Genomic DNA, 23,039 nt, shown 5'->3' with positions numbered 1-23,039 from the left:
TTAAAGAATCACTATAAAAACAAAGCTCAGGATATTTAAAGTTCATGAATTTCTGATCAGGCTTAAAAGAGCTCACACTGATTAATGGACCTAAACTCACTGGGGCCACACGGATACTGCTACAAAAGTTCCAGCTGTATGCTCTTGGTAAGACGGGGTGACAACTCTGTGTGCTTTGTATTTCTTTTCATTCAAACTCCTTGATAAGATGCAAAGGTTTTAACTATGCAATAGAAGGTACATAATTTAAAACATTCTATAGAAATAACATGTTACCAGTAATTTACAATTTAAAAAGAAATCAGCCACAAGAAAAGTCAAAGCTAGAAACAAGATTTTACTATGAATCAGTGCTTCTATTACCCTTCTCAAGGAAGTGATATTGTAATGTGATGTAAAGGCAACATTGAAAGGTCATCTTTAAATTAACCACCTAATTTATCCCCTAAAATTACATAAGAATCAGTCTTGTACAGGTCAAGTTCAGTAAACTAACATGTTCTCTCAGCACAAAGCAGCACTAGAAAACAACAGGACAGATGAGAGGTGACTAGTTTTGTAGTGTCTGCTCCATCATCAATAACAGACATCAGACAGCATCCATCCCAGAGCAGACACAAGTAAAGACTAGGGCAAGAATGCATCACACTCTTGGCTGAGAAATGTCCTGTCGTCTCTGGAAATTTCTAGTTTGAATGAAACAATTTTTTCAAAGTAAATGAGGTCATGTAAGTTGGCTGCTTCAACAACATCATGATGAGGTGTGAACGCTCTGAATACTCCTTACATTCAGCAGGATTTACCAGAGATGTGCAATAGCTTGTCAGGGCAACTTCTAGATAGCTTTTATTTATTTGGGGGTTTTGATGAATTCTAGAAGAGTAGTCTAAAAAGATTTAAAAGGGTATGCTCTGAAACAGACATGAGCAATTTTTCTTTCAGAATTCATCTTGAAAAGAGTATCATTAAAAAAAAAAAAAGAAGAAGAAGAAGAAAGAAAAAAGAAAGACTCCTCTCTGATAGTGTGTCCCAACATTGAGCCAAGATGGCCAACTAGCACCGAGAAGTCACATAGAGCTCATTTGCAGTTCTCTTGGCAATTATCCAAATGTGGGTCAGTGAACACAGTACTGGAAGCGCCATTTGCAGGTACATTACAGTCATCATTAAATAAGCAGGAGGTGGGCATGTTCTTCCTAGGGGAGGTAGGGTACTAGCAGGAGATGAAATAAAATCAAGGGATACTGAGGTTATTCGATCACTGCCCTTTTAGTCCAGAGGTCACACTGAGGAGACTATTATGCTTTAAAGATAAGGACGATGCACTGCAAGAGCATGTATGCAGCATGATTACATTAGAATCAAGCTGCACCCAACAAAGGAAAAAAAAAATCCCTAAGTAACATTTAAATATGTGTTATCTGCCAGTCACAAATAGGAAAAGCACCTAGGGTGAACTCCAATTTACCAGGACCTTGATCAGGACCACAAAGCCTGAGTATCTTTTGTAATGCAGAAACACAGCCTCTAGTCACACTGGTTTAAAGAAAGTGATGGGTTTTGTGTTCTTCTTACTCTTTAAGTGAATTTTAAAACATGGTTTTACTTAAGGACTTTTAGCCTTCATACCAGCGTTAAAACTGAACCACTTCCAAATCCTAAGAAACAAAACCAAAGAGAAGCAAAAGCCATACAAACTAATATATGCTTCTCTCCTTCCTGCTTTTTAAGGAAATATGCCAAGCCAGGATCACATTTAAAAGTCAAAGTGTTAATTCTTCAGCATTCCTGACAACTAGAAGCACATTCACTGAAGGCTGAAGGTGAGGGATTGGATGGTTTAACTTTAATATCTGAAGAAAATGACTCCATTAGAGGAAAGAAAACCATCCCATCTCAATAAAGATTAATGCAAATGTGGCTAGAAAAAGCCACCAGGTACTCCAAGGGTTGATTCACTGTGGAAGAACTCAAGAAGAGTACTCTGACGTATACACAAGTCTAAACATCTCCCTTGTCCAAGTAGTTGTGTAAAATTCAAGATAAAGGTTTTAGTTTTATCTTTTAATGTCATTTTTCCCCACTTTATGGAATGAGGAAGAGTCCTCTTTTCCCCCACAAAAAAGGGAGCCACATTAGTATGTGTATATATTCCCATGACTCTAATATAAGTGCGGATCTCCAAAGCTTAGGGATTTTTCCATAAGAGAGTGGGCCGTTCTGGTTTACCCTCATGATAAAAGGGTATTCCACCACAGAGAGCCAGAGGTTTTCCAGATGTGTGTAAGAGAGCAGGTGCGCAAGGCAAGCAAATGAGCGCAAACAGTATTATGGAAAACATTTGAGAGGTTAGCTCCATGAGGACTGTGGGCTCCACAAGAGGACTTGACTGGGTAGCCTGGTCGGACACAGGAACAAGAACGCAGAGGACTGCTTCAGAGCTGGAACCCTTCCATGGGCGCCTCACACTGCTGGAAGATGTACTGCTGCTGGCTAAGGTCAACCTGCGGTGCGATGCTGCTGTCCTCATCTTCCGTCCCAAAGTAATGCTCAATAAGATCAAAAGCCTTCTGATAGATCTCCTGGTTTTCATGACTCTGTAAGAACTCAATTTTATCCAGACCTAAAATGAAGAAGAAAGAAGAATCTTTCTTGAAAATCTCAGGAAAAAAAAAATCTCAGTAACTACATTCTTAATTCTACTTTTTTGATGTAAAGATCTCTATGTACATATCAGAAATGATTATTACTATTACATCCAAAAACTAATATTATACAGTAACATCTTAAATTTAATGCACATGGCAAGCTGTTTCTGGCCTAGAGAAGTAAAATTTAGCTCGTGTTGTCACGTGTCATCCAGTGCTCCCATATTCTATCATAAACATGTGACTATCGTTCACTTCCTCCTCATTTTCAGCCAAAGGCTGCCCAAAGTCTTACCATATGCTTCCTCAATCAAAGCACAGTAAGGATTAATGCCTGAGCCGTTTCTTTTGGCTTCTTGTTCTCCAAGCCTCAGAATGTTTTCTAAGCCATTTAGGGCAACCTGTACAATTTTTGCATCCATGACAGTGAGGAGATCACAGAGTGGCTTGATACAACCCAGTTCTACTAGGTACCTGAATCAACAAAAAAGAACAATTTAGTCATACAAAATATTAATTGTTAGATTCTTATTGAATCTGTGAGGCATCTTCAAGCTTGTAGTAAAAATAAAAATAAGCTGTCAACTATGGAACTTTAGGGAGGAAAGAGTTTATTTAGCTCACACATATCAACTGCAGTCTGTTATTGAAGGAACCCTCCAACCGTCTGCAGAACCACCACTAAGCCATCTCCCTCAGCCCCAACTAGAACATAGAGTCTTGATGAGTTAATGCTATCATTATCTCTACAAGTAGGCACACTTCTCAAATACACGTTGTGTGAGCTAAGACAAGAGGGAAACAAATGAAGGACTCTTCGGATGTATGTCTTTTAACGGCAGCAGGACTTAACATGTAACACAGACAGTCTAATGAGAGAGACAGACTACACATTCATACACTACACTATCATGTTCATGGCGGATGTTCACAGTCCCCATCGTTCTACTCTCTCAAGTTAGACATGGAGAAAAAAGATAAGTGATGCAGCTAAAACCTGTATACATGGAATGTCACTGTGGAACTTAGTGCTAGTCTTTATATTCTTTCTACCATACTTTAAACTTAAAATACATATATAGATCTCTAGAAGGGAGATCACATAAAACTAATAACACTATACTATTATATGATAAAGATGAAAATCACTTATGATAATATGGAGATTAAGAAAATAATCAAAATCTATTCTTGATTACTAATTTAAAAAAGAAAACACCTCACAATAAACTAAGGACAGAGGAAATATGGTAAAAAGCTTTAACAAGAAATGTTTACCTAACATCATATTTGAAAACAAAAACAGAGACTAAGCAAGGGATACTCTCTAACTATTCCTATTTGCACACTATTTGCAAACCCAAGCAGTATTTTTAAGAAGGATTTAAAAAGGAATATAGAAAGAAATGGAAGAAAAATATTCCATTATTATCTATGCAGGTTAGAACACACACACACCCTAATCAAAACAAGCCTGGATAATAAGTACAGAAAGTCTATGATATAGGGCATGATACAAAGCTAATACACAGATGTAACTGTTTATACTCCAGTAATGAACACTTAGAATCCAAAAGTAAAAACGTAATACCATTATGGTAGCATTAGAAAACAGTATAAATCTGGTAGGGCATGGTGATGTACACCTTGAATCCCAGTACTCCAGAGGCAGAGAAGAGGAGCTTCTTGAGTGCCAGGCCAGCCTGGTCTACAGATTAAGTTCCAGGAAAACCGGAGATACACACAAAAACTATGTCTTGAAAAAAAATAAAACAAAACTGAAAATGAGGGAGGTTGTAGAGACAGCTCAGCATTTAAGACTGTTTGCTTCTCTTCCAGAAGGCCCAAGTTCAGTTCCTAACACACCATAGGAGGAGAAGGAGAAGGAGGAGGAGGAGGAGGAGGAGGAGGAGGAGGAAGAGTAGGAGGAGGAAGAGGAAGAGGAGGAGAAGAAGGAGAAGGAGAGAGAAGGAGAAGGAGGAGTGGGGGAGAGAAGGAGGGAGAAACAGAGGAAAAGAGGGAGAGAGAGATAGAAGTCTTTTTAAAAAACTGAAAAGAAGGAAAACAAAATGTCAGGGTTACACAGATAGCTCAGAAGTTACGTGTACTTGCTACTCAAAGATCTGAGTTCAGTTCCATCACCAATACCGGGCAGCTCACCACCTTAACTTGTCTAGCCTTCCAGGCACTTGCATTTACATGCACACACATACCCACACACATCACTCATACATGAATTAGAATAATTGTAAAAATAAGTCTTAAGACTAAATGTGCCTAAATGTACTTCTGAGTCTGATCTTAACACTGATAATTTCCCAAAGTGCCAGACACAAAGTGCATTCACAGTCAAGAAATTCATTACTTACTGATCAAGGCTTTAGATCATATATTGGGGATGGGGAGAGGTTAAACTTGTTTACCTTTAATTTCCAAGATGCTACCTAAGTAGTACTTACTTGATCTGCTCAGCTGATCCTCCAGAAGTTGCATTTGTGATGGCCCAAGCAGCTTCCTTCCTTGTCCGGAACTCTGCTGTTTGCAATATACTAATAAGAGCTGGGAACATGTTAGCATCTATCACAGTCTGAAAGTGAAGAAAAAGTTAAAAACACGGAAGTTACAGGATTTTTAAAAATATTACAAATTGTCATTATAACTTGTTTTATTTTTTGTTTTGTCTTTGCTCTCACTGACCTGGAACTTCCTAAGTAGACAAGGCCTGCAATTCACAGTTCTAACTGCCTCTGCTGTCTGAATGCTGGGATTAAAAGCATAACTTTACTAACTTGAAAAATGATGTTTGCTTTCCCTGTTACCATTTTCTAACCTTTATAAATAATTTATGTGTATGTGTGAATGCATAGACACAACACTGGCTCTCTCTTTCCACCATGGGTTCTGAGGATCAATTCCAGGTCTTTAGGCTCACTCAGCAAATGCTCTTACATGCTAAGCCATTGCACAAGCCCTGTTATCTTTTTAGGACGCTTATACTTAGTACCACAGATAATACTCTTATGGAGTTTGTGGTCTTAAAAAGTCATCAGAAGAGATGATTCAGGAGATAAAAGTTCTTGCTGTACAACACTAGCAGAGTTATAATTCCTAGAAGCCATTAGAAATATCAGATGTAGTGGCAAGCTCAAAATGAAGGTATTCAAAATTTTTACTGACTATTAAAGGCCTTTTGTAATCCTAGCTGGACTGAATCTCACTGTTCAGACCATGCTGTCCTCACAACTCCCATAGATCTCCCATAGTATCGCCTACCTGTTTATGACACAAACACAATAAACAAATAAAGTGAAATGTATTTAATTACCTGGGCCATGAAATGTTGATGCAAGTTTTTAATCACAATACTAGAGAGGGAGAGGCAGACATATCTCTTTGAGTTTGATGCTAACCTGGTCTACATAGTGAATTTCAGGCCAGCCATGGCTACACACTGTTACCCTGTCTCAAAATAACAGTATTTCTTTTTACCTTAATGGCACATTTTACTCAATTGCAGTTACATATTGTCACTACTCTTCCTAATATACTTCCTTCATGCTTGAAACTGGCCCAGAAACCTAATAAAGGTTAGTATAATTTCCTCTAAAAGGGTATATTTAAAGAAAACAGATCCTCCTGGGTCTAGTGGTATTCATCTTTAATCCTGGCACTCAGGAGATAAAAGCAGGCATATCTCTGGGAGTTATGAGGACAGCATGGTCTGAACAGTGAGATTCAGGCCAGCTGGGATTACAAAAGGCCTTTAATAGTCAATAAATCTAACACATGAGTTCACTGGAAAAATATAATTTAATAAGAAGTAAAGCCAATCTATTTAGCATATAGTCCATCAAAACATTTTGAAAACAGAAGTACTTCTTTTTGGATCTTCAGTAAGTCACCAAACTTTAAATGGTAAAGAGAAAATGCAGGGCTAAATAAAAATATCAAAAGACTAACGTCAGAATAAAGAAAAATTAGTCTGAAAAGGTAACACTGGAAGTTGACAGTTCTGTAAAAAATGCTGAAGTCTGCATATTAAAGACCAACCAGCCGGGAGGTGGTGGCGCACGCCTTTAATCCCAGCACTTGGGAGGCAGAGGCAGGTGGATTTCTGAGTTTGAGGCCAGCCTGGTCTACAGAGTGAGTTCCAGGACAGCCAGGGCTACACTGAGAAACCCTGTCTCAAAAAAACAAAAAACAAAAAACAAACAAAAAAACAAACAAATAACTTTACTTATAAAGATTTTTAAAAAGAGTCTGGAGAGATGGTTCAGTTGTTTGCTACTCTCTCAGAGGATCTAAGTTCCATTTCTAGCACCCACAGATGGTACACAACTGCCTGTAACTCCAGTTCCGGGAGATTCAATCCCTTCTTCTGGTCTCCAATAGCATCACATACACATGACAGACATACAGTAAATCAGGCACATATCTCGACAATGCACCTCACATACAAGGATAAAAGGCAGTACGACAGCGTTACCTGAATCTGTGCCCTATTTCCAGCAGTAATATTAGAGATTGTCCAACATGCTTCTTTTTTGATAGATTCCTTTGGGCTACTCAGCAGATGCAATAAACTCTGAAGAGCTGAGCAATTCAAAATTACCTAAAAGAAAGAAAAAAGAGTTTTAAGTTTTAATTATGGCATTGTTCTCAATATATCATTTGATTTTGGATTTCTGATGTGTTTTTGGTTCTTGAGACAAGGTCCAATGTAGTAGAGTGGCCTCAAACTCAATGCCTAATACAAGAGGATCTTGAAATCCCAGATCTTCCAGTATCTACTTCCATGGGGGTTAATAAGTACATCTTTAATTCAACAAACTTATTTTAAGACAAATGTAGGAGAAGGGGAAAAAAACCTCCTCCAACATTTTAAGAAATAACTTTATATACATAAAGTATTTTACACTTGCATTTATTCGTGTATGTATATAGGCTGGAGTGAAGCACAATACATATGGAAATCAGAGAGAAGTGTGCAGTAGTTGACTCTCCTTCCATCATGTGTCTTAGGAATCAAACTCAGGCATCAGGGTTGGTGGCAAGTGCCTTTATCATGTGAGCCAAATTACCAACCTAATAAAAAAAATAATTAGTATGAGTCTGAAATGCATTCTAAGATTATTAAAGTGGTTTCATTGTGTACATTCACAACCACTGACTGGGACATGTGTGGTGGTGCACACCCTGTAATCATTCACTTGGGAGGCAAACAGGAAGATCTTGAATTTGAAGATAGCTTTATCATTATAGTCAACTGGTTCCCTAAGAAACAAACAAAAAACTAAAAAGAAATAAAACAAAACCCCATAGTACAACATCTACAATGATGTTAGTATTTAAAAACTCTAAGAGGCACTAGAAAGACGGCTCGGCAGTTAAGAGTACTTGTTGCTCTTGCCGAGAGCACCAGGCTCAGCTTCCACCACCCACATGGTGGTTTATAACCAGGATCTGATGCTTTCCTTCTAGTCCTCAGAGGCACCAAGCTTACATATGGTACACATACATATGTACACACAAAACACACAAAATAAAATGAATTAAGCATTTTCTAAAACTAAAAATAGGGGCCAGGTGTGGTGACACATACCATTAATCCCAGCACTTGGGAGGCAGAGGTAGTTGGATTTCTACTGAGTTTAAACCCAGTTTAGTTTATACAGAGAATTATAGGGCCAACCAGTGAAACATTGTAAAACACTGTCTCCACTGAAAAGAAAAGGGGGAGGGAAACTTTGCTGTAGGCTTCTGGTGCTGAATGATGACATTCTAAGCCTTTGGGGCTGATTTTCTAGAGGTTGAAGAGGGGTTTAACCTCCGCAATCTCTCTACCTTATACTCAATAAACCATAAATACATACTGAAGTCTACAAGATACAAAAAGTTAAACTACCTTTAAAAAGCTTTCAAAAGTAAATCAGATTATATAAGAAACTAAAATTATACAGATAAAATCATTAAAATGGTGTAAAGTTCAAGAATCCATCACTCTATTCCAGAAAGAGGCAAGTATTTACAAAGAAATAAATCGAAAATAAGAGGTAATCTAATGGTTTTACTTACTACACAAATAAAATAACATACCAGATGTATGGAATATATTCTTTTTAAAAAATAAAAAAAATAAACCTACCGACAAAGTAGCCAGGAAAAACAAAATAAAACAGTATATTTCAGGCTGATCTGGAGATGCTGTGCAGCATTTCCAGACATACGATACTAAAATAACAGGCAAAAAAAACCCCCAACACTTCATCTAATAAAAACTGCTACATGTCAAAAATCCTAAAGTTAAAAATGGACACCATCTCATATGAAAAACTATTTGTAACATGCACGGCAATATGGCTCAAAGGGAAAGGTCATTTGCTGGCAACTGGCCTGATGATCTGAATTCAGTCTCCATGACCCACATAGGAAAAGAGACTTCCATTAAGTTCTTCTCTGACTACCATGTGACATACACAGGTATCACACCAACACATGCATAAAAAGACACAAAAGAGATGTAAAATAAAATTACAACAAATATTTTATCTTAGTTAAATAAATTAAAAGGAAAAACTTAAAATTAATAGAAAATTTCTTCACAAGTATAAATATTCAAAACTAAAACAAAGCTATGCATTTCCTATTTAATGTACCAACTAAAACAATGAAAATTCCAGCTCAAACTGTCTTTCATTTACAAAGAGCCTGGCAGTGGTGGTGTGTGCCTCTTAATCCCAGCAGAGGCAGGTGGATTCCAAGTTCAAGGCCACCAAGGTCTACAGAGTGAGTTCCAGGACAGCCAGGGCTACAGAAGGAGGACAAGAAAGGTAAGAAGGTAGAGAGGGTGATGGGAGAGAGATGGGGTGGGGGGAAGAAGAGTGGAGTGGGGAAGGGAGGGGCGGGGCAGAGATATACTTCTCATGTTGCCTGGCGTAAAAAGTCTTCTTACTACATCCTCACACCACAGAAAGCTGAAGAGCCAGAGAGGACAAAATTCTATTCTTACATGACAGAAAAGCAAAAAAATAAACAGAACTTTCTAAAATCAGTTTTGTCACAAATATTGTTTTTATTTTATTTTTTATTATTTAAAAACCTTGCAAATAAAGTAGGAATAACCCACCAAAATTAACGAGGCCCTAAGTCTATAAATCTCAGTAAACCTCTATGTAGTTAAAACAACCATTCTGAAGCTATGGCGCTTCACACTTTCACTATGTGATACACTCATTCACCACCAAAAATCCATGACAAAGTTAGAATAAGAAAACAATTAGCTTTATTCTTTCATAATTTGTGCCTGAAAAGCTGGATAACCTAAAAAAATAAATGTTTATCATCTACCAAAATTAAGCCCTAAGCTATAAATAAGCAGACCCTTGGCAAACAATAAGACTGAAACTGTCTTTAAAAGTTTCTCCTCAAAGAAAAGCAGAGGCCAGATGAATTAGAGTCCTAGCAAACCACCAAGGAAGACTTCATACCAGTTCTTTATTTGTTCCATAAAACATAAAGGAAAACTGCCAAATTCATTCTACAAAGCCAGCATTATCGTGACATCAAAACCAGGTCAAGACATATCAATTTAAAAAAAAAAAAAAAAAAAAAAAAAAAAAAATTTTCTTGATGAACATAAATGCAAAAAAATTTTTAAAATACTTAAAAACCAAATCCAAGGACACATTAAGACCAAGTGGGCTTTATCACAGAAAGGCAAGGTTGATTAACACATATATATCAGTAAGTGTAATATACCATGAGTAAACTCAGAGACAAGAAACTATATAACCATTTCAACTGACTGAAAAAGCATTTGACAAGTTCAACATCCCTTCACAATAAAAGTTATGATAACTTTAGGAATAGATGGTTCAAAACTTTAATACCTCAAATTTATAATAAAGGATATATACAACAAACCTACAGCCAACTTTAAATGGAGACAAATTAAGAGTATTTCCTCAAAAATGAAGAACATAAGTACACTTTCCTCTCTCTTTTTTGATAGTGCCCAAATTTTTAGCTAAAGCAACTTGACATAAAGACAAAGACATAAAGGAATTAAAACAAGAGACATAAAAGTCTCCCTATTTCTACATAGGATTCTGGTTTGGTTTTGTCCTTTTGTGTTTTTTGTCTTTTACTATTTTGAAGCAGGGTCTTAGCTCTAACTGGCCTAGAACTTCCTATGTAAACCAGGCTGTCCACAATTCAGAGATCCGCCTGCCTCTGCCTCTCAAGTGCTGGAACTGACAATGTGTGTCATTGTGCCCAGCCTTGGATCTAATAAATATATTAAAGTTGCAAGTTACAAATTTAATATAATTAAACAAAGAACATTTACTTGTACCAACAATTTACTCTCAGAAAATTAGAAAAAATATTCCATTCAAAATAACTCCCCCTAAAATCTATCTACGAATGAATTTAGCCTATAAGTAAAAGACCTCTACAGTAAAAACTTCAAGACAATGACAAAGAAAATTTCAGAAGATACTAGACAATAAAAACAGATTCTGGATTGGCAGAATAAATTTTATTAAAATGGATATAAGTAACAAAACTAATTTACAAAATTAATGCAGTATCTACCAAATTTCTTATGTCATGTTTCTCAGCTTTAAAAAAAAAAGGCAATACAAAATTCATATGGAACAACAACAATAAAAACAAAAAACAAAAACACCAAAACCCCACAGCAATCCTAAAGAGCAAAAACACTGCTGAAGTATCAGAGTACCAGACCTCAAGTTACACTAGACAACTACAGTGCTAGAGACAGCCAGATACAGGACACCTCTACTTTGCCCTCAGCAGATACCCTGAGAATTCCATACCCTACCACAGAGATACCTACAGCCTAAAGTTTAATGCTGCTTTATTCGTTATAGAAAAAAATTAGAATAAACCTAGCTATCCATTAATATAGATTAATGGATAATAAAAAGTTAGTATATATTTAAAAAGAGTATTATTCAGGTCTCAAAATTAAAATTATCAACTTTGTAGGATAATAGATATGCTTAGAATATATAATATTAAGCAAGATCACATGAACTTCAGAAAGAAAAAGCCCACGTGTTTTCTCTCATATGTACAATCTAGCAAATAATTTATGTCTATATGTAAGCAAGTGTACATGTGGGTATGTTATAACATGTAGAAAAGAGAACAAGAAAGGCTAAATATTGAGGGACAAAGGATTGAATTAAAGTAGAGCAAAGTGTTTTGTTTTTTCAAACTATTGACACAAACAATTCTAGGTTAACTACCCAGAAGGAATTATAAAGCTTCTAAGAGAATGTTAAGTGAACAATAGGGAAAAACAACAACAAAAACAGATGCACACTGTTTCACAGAAGTATACAATAACACTGCAAAAGCTAAACACGTCAGAAGTGTGTATGAGGAGTAGCAGCAGTTGGGAAATTCAATTAATTGTTAATACTGGGGGTAATAAAAGATCAAATTGCTGAGAGATGTCACAATATAATTTTTAAATACAAAGAAGTGATCTAGAAAATAAACATGTCAGGAATTAAAAAGAATACATGGCAAAGAGTATTCTAGAAAAACTTCATGGGGAGGGGGCCTTGGGCCACACAGAACTTCTTAAACAAAGAGAACACTGCAAAAAAAATGCCTAAAAGTGGGGTGGGGGTGGGGTGAACACATGGGCCACCCTAAGAAAAGCACCCTAAGAACAAAAAATGCCTAAAAGTGGGGTGGGGGTGGGGTGAACACATGGGCCACCCTAAGAAAGCACCCTAAGAACAAAAGCAGTGACTAGGAGTAAGGCTATTATAAAGTTTATACTCCCAAAATAAATAGGCCCAAAAAAGAGAATGAAGCTAAAATCTAAGTTAGGAATTTGTCAGGTCCTTTGTAAGACACAAACTGCATCTAAGAGGGAAGTAACACTTTGTTAAAAGGTCAGGAGGATATCCTGAGCTGTTCTTATGGGTGTCATACAACTGTGTCTTCATCAATCAGCTCTCTGAGACCGTGATGTGATGTGAGTGGTACTCAGCTCTGAGGAAGGAGGCTTTCTACTGGTATATATAGCTGTCTGAAAATTTCAAATCCGATTCCAATGATACATGCTTCTTGAATGTCAATGAAACAGCTGCAAGGCCTCCATGTTCCTGTAAGTAACCTCAATAAACCCACCGATTTCACTAAATCAGATAGAATCCTTTCTTTGATCTATTTTTGTCTTATCTATGGTGAGTATATCTTTCTATGTATTGCCTGAGAAAAAAAAGATCATAAAGGAAAGAATAAATTGAGGGAAATGATGGTTTGGAATGAATAGGAAGGTAAATTAAGTAGACATGGTAAAAACAAACAAACCAAAACCTCCTTATACCACTCTACCCAACACCTCCCCACATCCCCTCAAGATCATCATCATCATAATAAAATAATAATAGTAGTAATAATAACAACAACAATAATAAAAATTAAAATCCCACTATGTTGCCTAGGCTGGACTAAAAGTCAATATTCTCTTGCTTCTGACTCCCAAGTATTGGGATTAGAAGCATGCACAACCCCACCTAGCAATATATGTTTGAATACTTTGTGCTATGCCAGGATCTATTAGATTACAGAGGAACAGACATGATTAAGGTTAACATAGTATAGATCTAAAATTATATAACCTAGTGTAGTTTAATATGAAATTTCCTTCTAGGTTCATGTTTTGAATATTTGGTCTCTGGGAGGTAGCAGTACTTTACAAGGCTGTAGAGATAAAGAGACACCTAAGATACTGAGACTATTAAACAGCGTGTCAGTTGGGATGCTCAACAATACAAAATTTAATAACACAACTGTGCTTGTCAAGTTCAATGGACTCTAAAGTGAGAAACTTTAGAAAAGAAACTTTAGCACTTGTTCATACCTGTGTCTGAATATCATCCCCTGTGACAATGTTTCCCACAGCCCGCAAGGCAGGAGAAACCACTTTATAATCATTATGCCTGCAACCATAAAAAAAAAAAAGTTAGAGACAATAATTCTATCCAAAATCTTCTCTTTGGGGATGAAACTCAAAATAAGGAAAATGTGATTCAATTTTAGAGCAGAAAGGAACTTCATGATTACAGCTATTTAGGGAATCTAGCATGGTAGCAGAATTGACCATTACCTTAAAAAGAAATCATTCTCATTTTTAAAAAGTCTTTCCTAGTAATCTTTCCCGAGTACTTCAGCACCGAATTCCACACTTTTATTCTTTGCTACAGGGACCCTCTCTCTCCCTTACTTGTCTCATGGAGCTTCTGAGGTGACCAGGAAGCACAGGTAACATTTATACACTGTTCTTATTTCTGAAACTGCTATGTCAACAGTTCAGCTAACTTCAGAACCCAAATGAGATTCACATCTCAAACACTTTACTGTTTCCACTAAACTACAAAGCTGCCTTAATGGTCAAGAAAGGTTTCCATAAAGCCTGCTGTATATATGTGAAGACAGATATTGAGGACAGATTTCAAGGTAAATAAAACAATACATTTGAGACTTTCATTATCTTATTATGGCTATATTTCTTCTAAGTATTAGCTAAGATTTGGCTAACACAGTCTCAAATTATTTATGCCAAGAGTAAATCTTCCATGCTATCACCAAAAGCATTACAAAAATAGATCCAAAGTCTAAAACTAGTCTGGGTTGTTAAGTAAGAAACCGCAATTTATCATAGCAGCATGCATTTGATTTCTAGTACCTGGCCTTAGGCCTTCCAATATGGGTAGAATAACGGAGATAGAAACACACAGAGAAAACTTTCCAAAACATTCTGCTAAAGGACTAATAATGGTAGAGGAATAATACATTCTTCATTAGGTCTCAAAAATGAAACTAAAAATGACATCAATATAAACAAGAGGCAACTGGCCAATGTATAATAAATCAGTAAGATTTATAACCGACTAATACCAGGGGTGTGGAAAAAATCGTACAGTGTACTAGTTAGCATCAGCTGCTAACCTGGCACAACCTGAATAAGTCTCAACTGAGGGGTTGTCTGGCTGTGAGAGATTGTCTTGGCCCATGACTGCTATGAGTGGGAAGAGCCCGGTCCACTGTGAGCAACACTAACCCTAGTGATAAACTGGCTGAGCATGAGTTGGGCAGCAAGGCAGAACAAGTCAGTAAGCAGCAGTCATCCAGTTTGTACTCAGGTTACTTCCCTGGTTTCCCTCAGTGACAGACTGTGACCCGGAAGTGAAAATCAAATGAACCCAGTCCTCTCCTCATCTAAGTCCACTTCTGAGACTGAATCATGGCAACAGGAAGGAAGACAACCCAGGAGTGCGTCAGACACTTTCTTAAAGACCATCTTACATCAGAAGCTCCACAAGTCTCCTGCACACTCCTGCATCGATGACTGCCTGGATTTTATCATTGGGTCCATCTGACAGATACGAGAGGGCCCAGCAGGCATCAGCCAGTACATCAGTGTCGCTGACAAACAGCAACCAAGAAAGGACATTCAGACAGGGAGAAACCTGTGGGGAGAAAAAAAAGAGGATTACAACTTCTGGAGTGAGATAAGACTCTCAAGAAGCCTATCAGACAGATGCTGGGTGAGTTATGGAGTAGTTTATACTTCTAGTTAGGAACTCCTAAGTGTCTGAAGGACATTTCTATCTCTGGCAATGTGGTCAGTAGATACTCAGTTTATTAAACTGAGGTAGTCAGAACACAAGAAAAATTACTTCAGGAAGAAAATTCGTATGCATTTATCCTTAATACACACAACAAGGAGGTAAAGGAACTTCCACAAATACTACAGCTGAGAACTTCTGTTGCACAACTTTGTTATCTACGAAAACTGCTACAGCCCTAAAAAGTAATATAGAGCTTCATAGTGCACTGAGAAATTACCCTAAATTAAAACAAAAACAAACTACCAGAAGCATTTTCTCTACAAACCAATACATTTTCTAACATTCTAAATTTTACCAAAAATTACCTTAGCCAGGTGGTGATGGCTCATGCCATCCCAACACTTAGGAAGCAGAGGGAAGCAGACTTCTGTGAGTTCAAGGACAGCCTGGTCTACAGACCAAGTTCTAGGACAGCCAAAGCTACAAGAGAAACCCTGTCTTGAAAAACAAAACAAAGCCGGGCAGTGGTGGCGCACACCCTCAATCCCAGCACTTGGGAGGCAGAGGCAGGCGGATTTCTGAGTTTGAGGCCAGCCTGGTCTACAGAATGAGTTCCAGGACAGCCAGGGCTACACAGAGAAACCCTGTCTCGAAAAACCAAAAAGAAAAAGAAAAGAAAAACAAAAAAAACAAAGCAAACAAAACCTTTTGCTGTAAACATTACTATTTAAGAGCATTTTTCCCTAATAATTTCCCAAAAGCACAGTGTTTACCTTAGCAAATTCTGGAGGTGGGCTCTTCCCTCTGCAGAGATTAGATAAAGCCCATACTGCGTTCCGGGTCATGGTCAAGCGGTTTTGCTTTGAAAATAACCTACAAGTATAATGGTTCCATGGTAAGTTTTAAGATACTAATTCTCTATAAAGGAAATACTACTGCTGATAAAGGATGTCTCTATCTTTTCTCCAGAACAATAAAGATTTAATTCCTTTCCTACATTATTCATTCTCTGAGAGAAACTTCACTAATTTTAATACACTATTTGAGAATTTCAGTAAGAGACATCACTCTAACAATATAACAAGACAGGTGAAATCAAAGTAACACTAGGATATCCAAAATGAAATCCCTAGATGTGATACTTCTCATATATTCATTACTCAAAAAAAAAAAAAAAAAAAAAAAAAAAGACACTTACTGCAGAAGAGGAGGGAGGATATTGCAGTCTAAGACATAGTCCCTGCACATGGTACTATCTCCAGCAATGTTCCCAAGAGCCCAGACTGCCTGTAAAAGAATCATTCATAAAGTTGCATACTTTCATTCCCTCACAATTCTTTAAAAGAGATGCCAGTAACATTTTACAAAGTCATATAATAGCTCACCAATATTTTATATAAAGATTATTATTAACTCTAAAAACCGCTCATCAGGGAGTCAACCCAATTCCAGGATTAGAGTTAGAAAATATGTGACTGTGTGGAACGAGCAAAAGGAACCGTTTTCCATGCTAGGAACTGAACTCAGGACTTCACACAGGCTCAACAACTGCTCCCCCACTAAGCTACACCACTAGTCTGGAGGTGATTATTTTAAAGGATCCTATCCTCGCTCATAAGCAATATTTATAGTCCTTTGCAGAGGACAAGAATTTAAATGGCTTTCTTGGTAGATTAAAAATGTACTTAAGGTTGCTTTTAATAGAAACTCTAAGCACGTAACCAAAATAAAAATACAGACGTTTATTAAACTTGTGAAGGTTTAATAAACAATGGTCTCATAGGTGTACATGCCATACCGACACTTTTGGGGGGAAGACAGCTAAAAGCTCCAAGAATCCCATGGTTGGAAGGGAAATGCTAGAGGATTTCTTTCTCCTATTTAAACAAGCTATGAATCACTGTGCTGGCGTCATCTACATGAAGCTGGGTATGACTATGAGAGTGTGAGCTCTCTTGTGTGTGGTACTGCTGAGGTCTTACCTGCTCCTGGACATCTTCAAACTCTGAGCTAAGCAACTCGATGAAGATAGGCACGGCTCCTGCCTGAATCACATTCCGGGTCTGAAGAGAGTTTCCTGAAGCAATATTTGTCAGGACCCAAGCTGATTCAAACTACAAAGACAAAAGTAAGTTGCATTATTTTTTAAAATTTAAGTTATTTACATAAAGCAATACAATATTTTGGACATAAAAAAAAGTCTGGAATCAGACTGGGACTATTACTGGCATAATGTAAATACCATGCTCATTTAAAATAATTTCCAGAATACCTCAGTCTATAAAGAAATATTCAGAGGTATCTAAAATTTCAGACCAAAGTATAGTTACCATGAAACCACAGAAAAATAATGTGTTTTATAAGTTGATAGAAATGGTCTCTAATGAAAAGAAACAAAATGACAAATAAAATACTTCAATACAGTTAACATACCATTTCATTAATTAAAGAATTAAAAAGGAATAAATGCATTAATATACGTATTATACACATAATCTCTGGACAGTCCCAAGAAACCATTGATAAGTTTACATAGACAGGCCTAGTTGATTGGGAAATGGCCTGGAGCTCTCTATGTAGACCACACTAGCCTTGAAATCAAGAGGTCTGCCTGCATCTGCCTCCCAAGTGCTAGGATTAAAGACAAGTACCACTGTGCCCAGCTAAAGATAAGTTTCTTATAAGAAAAAGGGAAAGGGGGATGAGGAGGAAGATGAAGAAAGAGGTGGTGGCAAAGTTGAACAGAGTTGAAAATTCGATCTAGTATTACAGTATTGGTAAATAGAAATGAAGTCATTGCCAACAACAATTACAGCATATTACCAATTTTAGAGATCCCTAATTTTCTCTTTAGCTTAACATTAAGAAATCCAAAACTGACCCCTGAATAAGGTTAATTCCTTCTACCATTCTCTATTCTTTAATAAATAGTGTATGTAGTAGAAAAAAAGTATCACATTTCTATTTAGAGGTATAACTGAATGAAAAAATCAATTACATGTCATCAAAAATATACTTGTGGATATTTTCTAAGGTTTATATCAGGTAAAAGGCAACTGTCACAGGGAAAATTAAGCTGTCAATCATTGGATGTAGCAGAACAAATCCATGTGGCTATAGTAAATGTACAGCAAAAGAAACAAGATAAAAGTGAGAGAAACCTATGTGTTCTTTCTTGTCCCTTGCTTTAGTTTGCTTATTTTTAAGAGTAATGTGATCAGTAAAGGGTTACATTTATGTATGATGATCTGATTTGGTCTATAGTTGGGAAACTGTCTCCAGAACAAAAGGGCAGTCAAAGACACTCTGAAAGCAGAAATGCTTGGCCAGTACTATATGACTTACATACATGCAACTACATCAATAAAGACAGGAGGAGGGGAATAAAAAAATTAAAGCTGAAAGATCATGGGGATAAAAAGCACTTCATATATTTATCTCTAGTTAAATTATTAGTTGAAGATATGTTCAAACTATTTTCAATCTCTCTGAAACATATACATAAAAATATTTCATTTGCTTTTAGTTCTACTACCTAGGAAAAGTTCAAACAGCATACACATTATTTATCCTATAGAGGAAAGGTTGCCTAAAATGTAGTTTATGTAACTCACTATTTAAAACTGATTGGTTAGGGGCTGGAGAGATGGCTCAGTGGTTAGGAGCACTGGCTGCTCTTCCAGAGGTCCTGAGTTCAATCCCCAGAAACATGTAGCTCACAGCCATCTATAAAGAGACCTGGCACCCTGCCCTCTTCTGGTGTGCAGACATACATGCATACAGAACATTGTATACTTAATAAATCTTTAAAACTAATTGGTTAAAACACAAGGCAAATGAAAAGAAAGCAGCAGACTGTCCTATCAGAAGGCAAGTACAAAGTTCAAAAAATAAGGGCTGGAGAGATGGCTCAGCAGTTTAGAGCATTGACTGCTCTTCCAGAGGTCCTGAGTTCAATTCCCAGCAACCACATGGTGGTTCACAACCATCTGTAATGGGATCAGATGCCCTCTTCTGGTGTGTCTGAAGAGATCAACAGTGTACTCACATGCATAAATAAATATATTTTTTTAAAAAGTTCAAAAAATAATTACCAGTTACTATAGAGTTCAAGTCAAAAGAAGTTGAAAACTGATGAGAGGTGATCTGGAAAGAGTAGTCCTATCTGGATACTACAAATCTAAGAGAAAAACCATTGCAGTCAGATTTTGATGAAAATCACACTAATAATACCCTGATAACATAAAGAGCATGTTAAAGAGTTATCGGTAGGGAAAAAAAATCAATTTGAACATAAACTGCTGCCAGGTTGATACTGCTGGCTGAGTTTAACATCAAAGGTCTCTGGGAAAAATAAGAATCAAAAACCTACTCAGAAAAATAAAACAGAAAAACAGAACTGCAATGATGATTAGAAAAATGAAAAAGTGATCAAGAGCTGAACATGAATGGTAAGCAAGCTTCTGAAAGAGCTAATGTGCCATAGTTACGATTATACTCACTACATAATCATAACCATAATGGTAGCCATCTCTGAATGCAAACATCATTCCAGGATGGAAATGTAAAAGTAGTTTTGGTATTTATTGCATGTGTGTAGGACAGATGAAATGAGAAAGACAGAACTCACTTCAGGAATGGAGGCCTGCTAATGTCAGCCACTAGCAAATGTGTTTAATATGTAGGTAATTTTTTTTTTTAAAACTTGGATGAGAGTTACCTAGATGTCATTTCCTCAGTTTGTATTACAAGCTCCGTTTCACTAAGATAGGAAGCTTTGTTTTTTAATATTTCAGCCTTGAATGCTGGATTAGAAAGCAACCAGAAAGAGGTCGTTAAACAGAAAATCTCAGAACTAATGGTGACTACAAATACAGAAAGATATAAGAGAAAGAAACAATGACTACTTAAGTACTTGTATTAACTCAAGAGAAAAATAACCTGAAAAATGAAAGGGAGTATCTAAGAAATGTTATCACTAAAAGTAACGTAACATGGGCAATATTATTACAGCCTTAGCTTTCTCTGTTGTCCTATACTGATGTATTCTTAGCAGTCCAAAAACTGCACCACAGAAAACAGCCTATTGCATAACTACAATTGCTTATAAATTATGACCCGCTGATGTTTTGCACAGGAACTTGCTAAATAAGAACTGATTGCTACAGCTGTAATCTGTGTTCTTCACTTTGTGTTTTTCTCTCTGTCCTCTTTCTGAGTCTCTACCTTCTGGTGCTCAGTTCCTTTAATAATAAGGAAAATGAGAATCCAAAGCTGAAGTACTTCTGACCTCCTATCAAGTTTCCCACTCCAGGTTGAGGTACGCCTGGCTCCCTTTCTCCATTTGGATCAGGACTCTGTTGCTGGCCACTTTGCCGGTTCCACTCTGGTTCCTAGCAAATGCCAGGCTCACCTGGAGAGCAAGTGAAAAGAAAGGCTCACATCAGAAAAATAAACCCAGGTTATCAAACTCTGCAGAGAAGAGCACCTGAGGTATCTGAGCAACCCTCCAGGAAAGGTAGAGATCAGTGAAGATGGGAAGGGAAGAGGGTGAAGTTTACTGCAGTTTATCATACTAAGTTTCCAGAGGGGACAAGAAAGTCAAGAAAGGGAAAAAACTAAGCAAACTTCATTCAAATTTGCAACTTTTGGAGGAGTGCCATCTAATGTTTAGAAGCAGGAAACACAGTGTCTCAGCACTGCAGAAGATAGTATAAAGATGCTGGGCCTGAACTCAAACAAGTGGGCCCACAGAACATCTCAGAGAGCAGACTAGTCTCACACCAAAGGTTAGAGGGAATCACTAAGCTTGACCATACTCTTAAGCTAAGTAACTGCTTAATTCCAAAATCTTAGATTCTACCCAAATTCACTTCCAGTTTGAATGGCAAGAGAGTATCTGGGTAGTGATGTCCAAACAGAGGTATTTTTAGCTTACTTATTTGAGATACTCTACTGGTTTGAGTAGACAAAATGGTAGAAGTTCACTAAAACTCAGTTCTTTAGCTACAGGATGAAAAAAAATTAAACTTAGCCCTGGGATTTATTATTGAATCATCCAATTTCCTTTGTGCCATGTACTACCAGTCTCTTTCTGAAAGAGAAATGGTAAAAATCTTATCAAAAAACACTACTCACATCTCCAGAAAACAGGCAGGTATAAATACACTATCATTTACATGTAGTGCTCTCCCCAAGCCACAAAGCTTTCCAGAACACATCTATTTATTTGAAGCCATAGCAGAGCAAGTATGTCTCCAACATACTTCAATTTCGTACTGCTTTAGAGCTGATGGGTGTTACCCAGTACTCACTAGAGAGAGAATAGTATGCTGTGCTTCACATGCAGAAGGAAAGCTGGAGACGACAACCACAAACACTAGACTGGTTACTTCTCAGAGTTAAGGCAAAAATGTATAAAGTGGTCACTTGAGAGGAATCATTTTTCAGTCTTTGATCTCAATTACTAGTCTGGACAAGGGTGGAATCTAGAAATTTAGATAAAAGCAAATCAGATCTTTTAAAGATGTTCACCTAAACTCTAACCAATTATGAATCACAAAATGATATAGGACTTTATATGTGTCAGCCAGGAAAGGAAACTGTATAAATATACTATACTGCATATAAAGTACAGGAGAATGTAGAAACAGGGAGATTTGTTTCTCAAGGCTTATCATTTTAAGTCTAGAAGATTCTGCCTTATTTTGTTAGTGTATTAGTAGGCTTCTATAATTATCTAATAAAAACTAAGAACTGCTGATCTGATGGTATGACTGGCACTGTTCAACTACGCTCATCCCCCAGAGACTGGGGAGCAACATCTTTATAATTAACAAAACAGCTGTCTTTTCCCACAAACCATTTCAAATGATAAACTGCAGCAAACTCCTCTTTTGATCCCTAGTTCTCTTGGCAGGTTGCTTAGGGGCTCAGGCTCTGTTCTCTGCAGTGTTGGTTGTCTGGATTTCCTTTTTTCTGAGAAAATCTCTCTTTCCTTGCTCTCAGTGTAAACATGATTTTTCAACTGTCTGGCAATTCTGGACTTAAATGGAGACCAGAATTATAATCCAGAAAGCAGCAAGCAAAACAGAATCTTATATTCAAATAAACATAGGGATTGGCAAAGGTCAAACTGGAGAAGAAAAACTGATAGGACAGAGAAGTACTCTACCTTTTCTGGATTTCTTCCTTCTCCTCTAGAAGAAATTCACCACTGTAATAAAGATGTAAAATACAGAGAAAGATGGAGCAGAAAGAGAGAAAGTATCAAGACAAAGCATTAAGACTCAAGAGTCATCTGCAATGGCCTAGCCAATAGGAGCCTGGGAAATAGAATGTCATTTATAAAATGCCTCAATCATGAGTAGACAAAGGAGGTGGGAATTAACCTTATTGTTGGCAAGTATTTCTCCCATCTTGTGATCTATTTGTGATTTAACCAAATTTTATAGCTGCAGGGTATCTCTAAAAGGTCTGAGCCCTTCTTTGGTGAGAACTTAGGGGTGATAGATATTTATCAATAATTCAGATATTAAAGGAATCCTACACATACCAAGAATGTATAGCTACTGAATAATTAAAATAGTAGCAAAAGTTTAAATTTACTCAGCATAAAGTAGCATTTTTAGAATTCCAGATACTCTAAGACTGCAAACATGACAGTTGGCCCCTTATACTATAAAAATTGTTCAGTCCTAAGATGGTAAGCTCTCTGTACATTATTAGAAAATCAAACATAAAGCAAAAAGTTCTCATGGTAAAGTTTCTG

General features: G+C 36.9%; 1 protein-coding gene across 1 annotated transcript in view; it reads right to left on the bottom strand.

The window, feature by feature from the left end:
- Positions 1-317: 317 nt before the first annotated feature.
- Positions 318-23,039, bottom strand: part of Kpna1 (karyopherin subunit alpha 1) — a 49,398-nt gene continuing 26,676 nt past the window's right edge. The window contains exons 6-14 of the mRNA XM_034514985.2: positions 17,251-17,382; positions 16,467-16,555; positions 16,042-16,141; positions 15,003-15,166; positions 13,558-13,636; positions 7,135-7,260; positions 5,108-5,235; positions 2,944-3,122; positions 318-2,623 (exon numbers count right to left, since the gene is read on the bottom strand). Coding sequence (XP_034370876.1) covers positions 2,436-2,623; positions 2,944-3,122; positions 5,108-5,235; positions 7,135-7,260; positions 13,558-13,636; positions 15,003-15,166; positions 16,042-16,141; positions 16,467-16,555; positions 17,251-17,382 — 1,185 coding nt within the window. The 3' untranslated portion in view covers positions 318-2,435. The remainder of the gene's footprint in view (positions 2,624-2,943; positions 3,123-5,107; positions 5,236-7,134; positions 7,261-13,557; positions 13,637-15,002; positions 15,167-16,041; positions 16,142-16,466; positions 16,556-17,250; positions 17,383-23,039) is intronic.

Source organism: Arvicanthis niloticus, chromosome 12 (assembly GCF_011762505.2).
Source record: "Arvicanthis niloticus isolate mArvNil1 chromosome 12, mArvNil1.pat.X, whole genome shotgun sequence".
In the NCBI taxonomy this organism is placed as follows: Eukaryota; Metazoa; Chordata; class Mammalia; order Rodentia; family Muridae; genus Arvicanthis; species Arvicanthis niloticus.
The sequence above is the reverse complement of the archived record's forward strand: the minus strand, read 5'-3'. Positions and strand labels throughout refer to the sequence as shown.